Source organism: Apteryx mantelli, chromosome 1 (assembly GCF_036417845.1).
Source record: "Apteryx mantelli isolate bAptMan1 chromosome 1, bAptMan1.hap1, whole genome shotgun sequence".
NCBI lineage: Eukaryota > Metazoa > Chordata > Aves > Apterygiformes > Apterygidae > Apteryx > Apteryx mantelli.
This window is the reverse complement of record NC_089978.1, coordinates 200,324,014-200,335,051: the sequence shown is the minus strand read 5'-3', so window position 1 is coordinate 200,335,051 and position 11,038 is coordinate 200,324,014. Positions and strand designations below refer to the sequence as shown.

General features: G+C 41.3%; 1 protein-coding gene across 1 annotated transcript in view; it reads left to right on the top strand.

The window, feature by feature from the left end:
* The first annotated feature begins 3,953 nt into the window (after positions 1 to 3,953).
* MOV10L1 (Mov10 like RNA helicase 1) overlaps positions 3,954 to 11,038 on the top strand; it is a 40,128-nt gene continuing 33,043 nt past the window's right edge. The window contains exons 1-2 of the mRNA XM_013956466.2: positions 3,954 to 4,041; positions 5,898 to 6,082. Of these exons, the coding sequence (XP_013811920.2) occupies positions 3,954 to 4,041; positions 5,898 to 6,082 (273 nt within the window). The remainder of the gene's footprint in view (positions 4,042 to 5,897; positions 6,083 to 11,038) is intronic.

The window sequence follows — 11,038 nt, the reverse complement described above, 5'->3', positions numbered from 1 at the left end:
TTCTTTTCTTGTTAGGATAGTAGATTTTTAGATGTACTTAATTTTAACTTGTATTTGATTTAACACTTGTTATCAGACATCTACAATGATACGCTTCACTATGACTCAGATAAACTAATATACTCACAGTAACTCAGCTACAGCAGATTGTTTTTTCTAAATCACCTAGTATCAACCATTTTGCTTGTTCACTTAGCTCTGTTTTTACTCATCTCACTGCTTGCTAAGCTGTTCAAATACCTTGAGGAATATGTTATATTAAGGTAAGTTATAGCACATTTTTCAACAGTCAAAAACCTTCATGCTTACCTTCAAATGAAAAGTTAACTGTCACTTTAAAATAGTCTTGTGAAAACAGCTGCCTGTACACTTTGTGATATTCTCACCGTTCAGTGAGTCATGCAGTCTTTGAAAAGTTCTCCCTTACACTTTGGCTTCCAACAACATCTATTCATATACTGAACAAAAGCACAGCAAAAACTTCAGTTAAGCCAGGGAACAGGAAAATGCCTCCTGAATTTTAATTAACAGAATACACTAGAAAATGGCTGTACTACATTCTCACAAGGCTGCTTCCAAATCAGACCAACAAATTAAAAATGTTTCAAATCTCTTTTTTAATTGAGTGCTATCCTATAATTGGCTATTTAAATAAAATCTTTCTCATCAGTTTTAGTTATTATAGCAGCCACTGATGATATTCAACAATCTGGTTCTTGTTTCAAAAGAGCAAAAAATACTTAAAAATGCAATATTTAAACTATAGATAAAAAAGTTTCAAGTATCCCAACAAATAAGTTAGATACCTATAAAAAATTATCTTCTTCACTGTAGAATTCTTATTTATCTTTTTCTACTAATCCTACTTTTCTAGAATGTTCAGATAAACCCTGCACACTTGAATTGTACTGATATTTACAGAACACCATGATGATTAAACAATGCATTTAAAATCTAGCAGGCAGCAGCGACATGCAATGGCCAGTGTACACTGGAACCAGTCCTGCTGCTTAATAGGCAATAAAAAATAAAAGAATGCTTGTATCTTGAAGATGTTGTCATCCTGACAACTACAGCAATGACAGTGTCTTTTGTATACACTTTAAAGGCTGTTGTAATCAAGACACAATCAAATATTCAGTCCTCTGAAGAGCATCACCTTTTAAAGTATGCTAGAAACTTTTCAATTTGTACCGACTGTAGATTTTGTTCTTTTCAAAATATCAGCCAATACTGAAAAAAATATTAAAATGTTACAGTTGTTTGAATAGACTGAAGCATAGAAATTAATCATGCATTATATACAGCTGTAACTGCAAAAAAAATTTAAAAGAAACTGTGTATCCTGGCAAAACTTAAAGTAAGTCATTCTCATCTTCTTTGTTCATGGAAAAACATAACCCAAATATCTTCATGATCTGTATCCTTTTAGAGATTATATTTTAATGGAAAATAAGTAATACTTCACATCTTTTTCAGTGAATGCTAGGTGTGCTCTAATGTGAATTATAATAGATATAAAACAGGATCATATTTTATTCCTTATGACTGTTTTAGTCAATTGAGGGAGGTCAGTTTTTAGAAGAAACTGGTGAGATATTCAGGTATTTATTTGGTTTCACCTCTTTGAGTAAAAGGAATCTAGAGTCCTGCTTCCCTGAACAGAACAGGGCTCAGACACCGTGAGGCATCTTTGCTCACAGGTCCACACATTTCAGCTGGCACGGTACCTGAAAGCTCCCTCTCTCAAGAGTTGTGCTGCAGTATTTCCTCTGGTTACGCTGAGATTCCTTCTTCCCCCTTGCCTCTGCACTTCTCAGTATTTGCTACTTTCCTTTTGCACAGAGGTTTACCATGTGATTATTGTACCCGTTGCATTTGGCATCAGTTTCAATAGAAACCACTCAAACCACACAGTTCAGTTTCCACTCAACAACTCCTTCGGGGCCCTTATTTTAGGTTTCCTTAATTTCATGCTTCTGAATCCTAAAAAGGCTTCATCATTTCTGTGCATACACAACTACACAGGAAGATTTGGTAGTCAGAAGCCAAAGTCATCAGCCAAGACCCTATAACACTAGGTGCTATACAAACAGTAAAAAGATTCTTTCTAATACTAAAAAGCACATAAAAAACCTACACAAAGAATGCAGTGAATAATGTAGTAATGCTAACAGAACATTACAGGCTTCTGAAAAGACTTTACAAATGAAGTGTTTTTATTCTAAGTTAGGTCAAAAGGAGATGTCAAGGGAAGACAAATCAAATCAAACAGGCTATGAAGAGAGGCTATGAAGAACTTCTTACCTTTAAGCAAGAACTGGCCACTGAACAAGCTCAGGCTGCCTGAAGAAGCTGTATCAGTCACTAGGTCATTTGCTAGCACTCGGCCATACAAGCATCCTCTGCAGTAACCACAGAAGATAAAAACTGAAGATTACATCTGATCTGCCAAGGGACAACATGATAAAACAGGTACATAAACTTACTGTACTTGTAAGGTTTATATTAGTACTTAATAATAAAAAAAAAAGCACACTGCCCTGGAGCAGTTCCCCTGGTATTAAACCCAGGCTCATGCCAATATTCCTGTATCTAAATGCAACAATACACAACACCTGAGCTCAGGTGAATTTATTTTTACCATGCTGACCAACACTTCCTTCTTGAGTTTTTAATAGCTACACTACCAATGTATTCTTTCATACAATATATTACACTATTTAATTCATTACCTGTATTCCATCTTTAATATTTTCAGCTCTTAAAAACTTGGCTCTTTGAAGTATTCTGTTTTTCTGGAGCTGATTCCTCAAAACCCTTTTGTTCCCAGCTTACACCTGGGGGCCATGAACCAAACAAAGAGCAAAATGGGGGTCCAATAGCTTCAAAGGGATTTGTCTCCTCCCCCTTGTATAATACAAACTTTTTTTGGATTTACTGCCCTTCGCAGGAATCACCATCTGAAGAGTTCAAACAGGCTCAGTCAGTATTTGTCCTATCCACTTATTACTATTAAAAATATAAAATATTTCTAACTTTATGGATGTAATAAACAAATGCATCATGTTAGTATTTTAAAGGGCATCCAGATTAAATACTTGTCTTTCCTGCCTACGCCATTTGCTTTCATAAGATTTTTGAGGTGAGCAGCCAGCCTGGGAAGGCTGTCATATATTATGAGCTCAGGGACAGGGTCTTCAGGCAGAATTGCTGCGTGGGTAGCTACCCTCCCTGGTAAAACAATTTCCTTACTAGTTACACTCCTGCTGACCAACATTCATTCCTCTTTGGGGCTATACAGCTGGGACACCGAGATTAAACATAAATCTCTTCCTAGCAACTTAGACTTTTCCAAGTATCTGAGGAACACAGCCTTGGAAGCCTTTTAAATGTCACAAATATTTTGGAAAAGCCTAATTCACTCCAGATCGGCTCACACAGAATCAGACGACGTTTACCAAGTACAGACCGAACACCCAAACAGTGCCAGGTACGAGAGGGGAGAAGCGGGCAGAGGCTGCCAGGAGCCACCGGCGCGGGCGCTGCTCCCGAGGCAGCGCGCGCCCCCCCAGAGCGCGGCCTCGATGCGGCGGGGGGGCGGGGAAGGGGGTGCCGCTGCGCCACATCACACCCGACTCGCCCTTCAGCCGCGTGGCCTGCCTGCGCCGGGCCTCCGACGAGCTTGGTGCCGGACGAAGCTGCTCGGCTCCTGCCCCTGGGCCGCTAAACCCGCCGAATGCGCCCGCGCGCCGCAGGCGGGAAAGGGGCCACACTAGCCGTTAACGTCTCGCTTCCCCGGCCTCGGCCCCGTGGCCCCGGGGGGAGGGGCGGGCTCGCGCACGTGGCTAGGAGCGAGCCGCCTGATTGGCCGGCGGCCTCGCGGGGGCTCGAAGCGCGGCCGTTAGGAGCGTGTTGGTGGTGGTTTGGTTGTGGGGTTGGCGTTCCTCGGGATGTTTCGGTTGCTGTCTAAGGCACTCTCCTACTTCTGGAGGCGTGCGGGTGGCGAGGAAGGCCCAGATGGGAGGTGGGCGATCTCAGGTAGAAGTTTCCGGCCCTGTTGTGGGTCTGTGGTGCTGGGAGTGGGACCTGGTTGCAGCTTCAAGCTGGTGGAGTGTGGCTCTGGTGCTGAGGGTATTGGTGATCTGGCTTTGTGGGGCTTGGTCTAGGCCTACCCTTGCTTAAGGAAGGAGTAGGCGAACAGGAAAAGAAGACTGCTTTTTGACCTCAAAGCATGTGATACTGTTCCTAAAAGAAGTTTTTCATTTATCTTCTGAGTAGTTCTGATTGCTGTTACTGGTTAGTATGGTGTAAAAGGAATGTTGTGATAGTGGGTGACAGAGCTGGGTCACTTATCCTGTCTTCACAAATAAGTCTCTTTTGCTTCATTTCTATTGCACTGTAAAATGGTATAACTCTGATGTTTTGAGGCTTCAAAGTGTTGCTCATTTAAGGTACTTTCAAAAGTTATTCATGAGCTTTCTTTTAAAAAAGCAGCTCTACAATTAGATATGTGTATGAGAAAACAATAGGCATTGGTTTTTGTTCTTTTCCTAGGTCAGATTCTAAAAAAACTGTTTTAAAATACTTTCCTCTTGCTCAGGTCACTTAGGCTGTTCTGGACGTGAGTTCTGCTTATTGCATAATTGTGAGCAAGTTTCCATGTACAGTTCACTTTATCACAGGACTTGTGATCAACTTGTTGGCAATTTTCAAGTACCAAGTTTTGTTAACTAGAATTCTTTGAATATTGTTACACAAGCTCCCACAGGAATGTGTGTTTCTTAACCCCTGCCTTTATGAATTAGTTGCATCAAAATATGGAGGGTTGTGGCTTTTACAAGGCTGGAGGCTCACAATGTTTCTTACAGTGCTATTAGGGGTTTTTTTTGAAAAATACTGTCTTTTAGCTTTAAAAAAAATTATGGTTTTCAGTGTTAGGATTTTTTTCATGTATAATGGCAATATGTTTAGGCTGTAGGATAATACTGGCTCTTTTTTGGATTGGACTAGGAGAAATGGGGAGTGTAGGGAGGTTTAAGTAATTTGGAGGAGCTTTCCAGACAACCTAAACAAACACTAGGTTTCTTTGGTCAGCTGCAAGACAAACCCTAACTAGGATAAATGAAAAGATATCTTACAAATAGTGCATTATTCAAAGTAGGAGCAACTACTTAGGAGTACTAAAAGCAAGAGAGACAACTTGTATTAATAGCCTTGACTTTGAATATAGTTAGTTTATACTTACAATGGAAGTTATTAACATACTTCAGTCCAACTTTAAGCCTGAAATAGTGGTACAGTGCTGCTGAGTGAAAGTTATGTGATACATAAGTAGATAGTATTTTTAATCTGTAAGACTTGAAACTAGTGGATCTGTAAAGGAACAGCACCACTTCTCAGTTCTGATGCATATTAACTATGATATCACATAAACTACTTTTAAGAGTTCTGTTTGTGTAGCATCAGTGCTTGTTTACTTCTCCCACTTTCTGCAATATAGAAGCCTTAAATGTATTGCAAAAAATGCTGAGAATTGTTTATTTTGCTGTGGAAATTATTGAAAATAGTTGGCCCTTAGCTTTGGGGGGAAGTTGTTTAGCTTGCAGGTGTTTTAATCTTAAATTTTTAAAGGTGTGTTTTCATGTAGCTTAAAAAGAACATTGTAAAAACAAAATTGTTTGGATTTAACCGGCCTTTTTCATTAGTTGAAACCATAACAACTTATAAGAGACTTAAATGTGAAACTGATTAGTTGTGATTTGTTGGGGTTTTTTTTCAAGTTTGACAAGTGAATGACTTCTGTCAAAGTGATAGCACTTAAATAGCATTCCTTTTTATGTAGTTCTGTGAATAAGCAATCTGTCTTTATGCTAACACTTTTTCTCTGGATTCAGGTGATAAAGAATTAAAAACTGTACAAGGAGTAGTGACAAGATTTTGCCATGATTATGGGATGATAGATGACTTGATAATCTTCACAAATGATGCTGTTGTGAACAGTGTGCTGTTGACTGTTGGACAGAAAGTTATTGCCACTGTTGAAGAGGACAAAATATCAAGTGGCTTGAAGGCCATTAGGGTAAGAGATGAAGACAAGTGATAGTCTCACTTTCTCTGTGAAGTAATTCTTTCAGACTTTATTCTGGAGGTTACTATAGTTTTACACTTCTGAATGGTACAAAAATAGGAGAAATCGCCAGCCCTTCACCTAATAGGGGTGAGGTGGTTTTCCTGTGTGTGTTTTTTGGGGTGGCTTTTTTTAGATGTTTCCTTTACAGTGTTATCCGCTTTAATACTTATTCTCTGAATTTGAGTCTAGATGTGGTGAATATGAAACTATTGTTTGTGATAACTGCATCAGAATTTGTTTAATCATACCTAGTTCAAATCTATGTATACTATTCTTTTTTTAAATTCATAGTTTTATAAAGCTACTTTGTGAATGAATAGGAAAACAAGAACAGTGGCTGCAGAAAAGCAAGCTTATGGAAATGAATAAGAAGACAAATTTCAGAACCCTTTGTGCGACATTCTTTAGTTGCCTTTTTTTTTCTGCCCTAGAAAACAGACTTGTTTAAAAGATGTATAGATTTCAGTGCTGGTTTTACTCAACACTTCTGTAAACCTACTTCAAGCTTGATTATCTGTTGCTTCAACTTCGGGCTGCTGTAGTTTTCTTAAATCATATAGCCTGAACTCTCAGGTACCTGTGATAGCTTCTCTTACTCAGTCTAGCTCTCATACTCAAACTGCCCTTCTTAGTTTGGATATTACATAAACATGACTCTGGGGTTTCAAATGCTGACATTAGCACAGAAGGAGCTGATAACTGCTGGGTAGTACCAGACCCTCCTTCTTGGCTTCTGTCTACTGGGCTTAGCTGCATTATGCTTTGAGTACAGCACTGGACTAGCGTACTTAGCAATAAACTCTCCCTGGAAAAAAAAAGCTTGAGCCAAAGTAAGTAGATGTAGCTGGACTCAAACTGCCTGTTCAGAGCCAATCTCAGTATAGCTCTGCAGTTTGTAAGTTCATTTTAACTTTCTAGTAAGTATTTTATAATTAAGGATCTTTCCAACTCATGTTGTTTGTAAAGGATATAATCAAACAGAATGGCTTCAGGCTTAAAATTTCAAATAATGATTAGGCAAAGTATTCTAATGTTTCTAGTAATCTTGCTAATAAAGTTCTAATACACTGCTACAGTATGAGTAAGTTACCAGATTGAAGAGTTCATCATTAATATTTCTTTTACTACATTCTACTGGTAAATGATCCCATATAAATTGGGGAAAGAAAATCAAAATCCCGTACTGATTAGTATATAGTGTTTCTAATTCTTCATGCCTCACTTTCATGTCCAGTCCTGGTTTTGGTATGTCAGAGACATTTTAGTCAGTTGTCAGCAGCGTCCAGGCATAATCAACTGTTTTATGGAAGTGAGTTTGTACTATCTTGACACGCGTTGCAGTTTTGTTGATATCGAGCAGAGTATATTAGTAGGGTGAATTATAGTTCATTACTCCAGTGATACAAGCTATTTCAGATTGTACAATTTTCAAAATTAGTCTGTTGACCAATCCTGATGCTGTTCATTTTAATGGTAAGTAGGGATATATCTTTAAAAATGCTCTTCCACCTATCACCATGGGACTACTTTTCACTTATACTTATGTCCTGTTGGGCTTGGCTCTTATCTTTTCTTGATAAACTTGAGCAGATGAAGCTAGATTGGATTTCTGTGTGCACACTTCTTGAAAAGAATTTGGAGGCTTGTAAGTAAGGCCTGGAATATCAGGGGAGGTGTTGACATGTCCGAGGTTGTACAGTGCATCTTCTCTTTCTCCTCCTACCCTATCCCCCATCAAACTTTGAGGACTTGATTCAGCTATTTTTCCCAGGTATCTGGAAGTCAAGCTAAAACAGTAAACTACTGAATGAGCACTTGGAAATCCAGGGGATTGTATGCATGTGAAGAGGCCTCTGCAATGCATCTGTGATGTGCAGGGCATGTAACTGCTTTTGTGTCATTGCTGCATGAAACATCTAGTTAAAATTGAGAAGATGATGGATACTGTGGAAGGCGTGCTGTACATGTACATACAGCTCACATACACATATATGACTATGTGACGATAATGAAAATGGTAACATCGGCTGTTGCTGATGCTTGGTTTTTGAAGAGCTGCAGTATTAACCAGCAGATTCTCTGTAAGCAATGACCAAATACCACTGTAGACTGCCTTGTGAGTGACAACACAAATAGTTTAGTGCAATGCATTCTAGCCACTGTAAGTCTTCCCTTCATGCTGCTACAACGAGGCTTTAGTATGACTGCATTATCATGTGCATGAAAAAGAAATGAAGGAGTTTACTCTCTGTAAAAGTTTCCTCCTATGAATTGCATGTTATCACAGAGTAGTTGGGGATGGAAGGGGCCTCTGGAGATCATCCAGTTCAACCCCTGACTCAGGCAGGGACAGCTTTAGCAGATTGCCCAGGACCATGTGCAGTCGGGTTTTGAATATCTCCAAGGATGGAGACTCCACAAACACTCTGGGCTACCTGTTCCAGTGTTCAGCCACCCTCACAGTAAAGAATTGTTTTCCTGTGTTTAAGTGGGACTTGCTGTGTTTTAGTTTGTGCTCATTGCCTGTTGTCCTGTCACTGGGCACCACTGAGAAGAATCTGGCCCTGTCCCCTTGACACCCTTCCATCAGATACTTAACATTGACCTTCTCTGACCTGACTTCTGGCCTTCTCTTCTCCAGACTAAACAGTTCCAGCTCTCTTGGCTTCTGCTAATATAAGAGATGCTCCAGTTCCTTAATCATCTTTGTGGCCCTTCACTAGACTCGCTCCAGTAAATCAATGCATCCTGTATTGGGGAGCCAGAACAGGACACAGCACTCCAGAAGTGGCCTCACCAGTGCTGAGGAGAGGGGAAGGATCACCTCCCTCAACCTGCTGGCAATGCTCTTCCTAATGCACCCCAGGATATTGTTGGCCGCCTTTGCCACAAGGGTTCCTGTGTTCAACTTATTGTCCACCAGGACTCCCAGGTCCTTCTCTGCAAAGCTGTTCTCCAGCTGGTTGGGCCCCACCCTGTACTGATGCATGGGGTTGTTCCTCCCCAGGTGCAGGACCTTGCACTTCCCTTTGTTGAACTTCATGAGGCTCCTCTCTGCCCATTCCTCAAGCCTGTTGAGGTCCCTCTGAATAGCAGCACAACCAGCTCATGTATTAGTCGCTTCTCCCAGTTCTGCAGTGTCTGCAAACTTGCTGAGGGTGCATTTGATCCCCTTATTCAGGTCGTAAATGAAGATATTGAACAGTATTGGACTGAGTGTCAATCCCTGAGGCACACCACTAATGGCTGGCCTCTAGCTGGACTTCATGCTGCTGATCTCAACCCCCTGAGCTTGGCAGTTCAGCCAGTCTTCAGTCTACCTCACTGAGCACTTATTTAGTCCATATTTCATCAGCTTGTCTATGAGGATGTTATGGGAGACAGTGTCAAAAGCCTTACTGAAGTCAGTGTAAACAACATCCACTGCTCTCCCCTCATCCACCATGCCAGTCTCCTCATCATAGGAGGCTATCAGGTTGGCTAAGCATGATTTCCCCTTTGTAAATCCATGTTGACTACTCATGATCACTTGCTTGTTCTTTATGTGTCTGGAAATAGTATCCAGTATTAGTTGCTCCATCACCTTCCCAGGGATCGAGGTGAGGCTGTCTGGCCTGTAGTTTCCCAAATTCTTCTTCTTGCACTTCTTGAAGGTAGGAGTGACATTTATTCTCTTCCAGTCTTCAGGAAGACCATGATCACCATGACCTTTCAAAGATAATCGAAAGTGACCTTGCAATGACATTGGCCACCTCCCTCAGCACTCGCAGATGCATCCCACCATGGCCCATGAACTTGTGTATGTCCAGTTTAAGTGTTTCTTACCCTTGGAGGAGGAGGATCAGGTTAAGTCTTCATTGCTCCAGACTTCCCCTTTGTTCTCAATGGCTTGGGATTCCTGACGGTGTGCTCTTCCCCCCCCCCCGATGTGCTCTCTTCCCCTCAACCTGACCTCCCTGTAAACAGCATGTATGTAGGGGGCTAGTTGAGCATGCGCCAACTAAGGCCCGTCTAGTATGCAAATATGACTATGAGTCAGTCATCTCCCCCCCCTCCATAAATAGGGGGCAGCCCAGAGCCCGTTGAGCTCTCCTGCACGGCAGTGGGCTGCACTGCAGAACACCCTCTTGAGCAGGAATGCCTCTCAAGGTTACTCCTTGAGGCTGAGAGAGATTCCTTATCCATGACAGATCCTCAGTAAGTGATTAATAGCATGTTGAACTTTTGCGAACTTCGCAAAACTTTGCAGTTATATCTCTGACTAATTGCACACATAATTCCTTAGACATAAACCATTGACCAAGTCTGAGACTAGGACTGGATCCAGCCGCACCTAGGCTCCTCTCCAAAGGAGTTTAGAAAGCAAGGGGGTCCAGTCTGAACCTCATGACTCAATGGGAGGATCTCTGTTGCACACGCATCTGACCCTGTCCTTCATGCAGTAAATAACTGAGTGAACCTTGCCAATCGAACCTCGTTAAATCTTTCTTATTTACAATTGAACTTTGTTAAGTCACTGTCTTACTGCAATAAACGTAGTGCTGCTTCCCTCTTACGAGGGAAGTGCATCACTCCTTTCACGACAGATGGTCAGTCTTGCCACTGAAGATCGTGGTGAGGAAGGCTTTCAGTACCTCTGCCTTTTCTATGTCCTATGTCACAAGGTCTTCTGCCCCATTTAGCAGCAGGCCTGCATTTTCCCTATCCTTCCTTTTGCTGCTGCTGTACTTGTAGAAGCCTTTCTTGTTGCCCTTCTCACTGCTAGTCAGTTTCGACTCTGGGTGGCTTTAGCTCTCCTAACCCCATCCATGCATGCTCAGTGTTTCTATATTCCTCCTGGATCACCTGTCCATGCTTCCACCTCTTGTATACTGCAACCAGGTCTTGAAAACCTCCAAGACAATG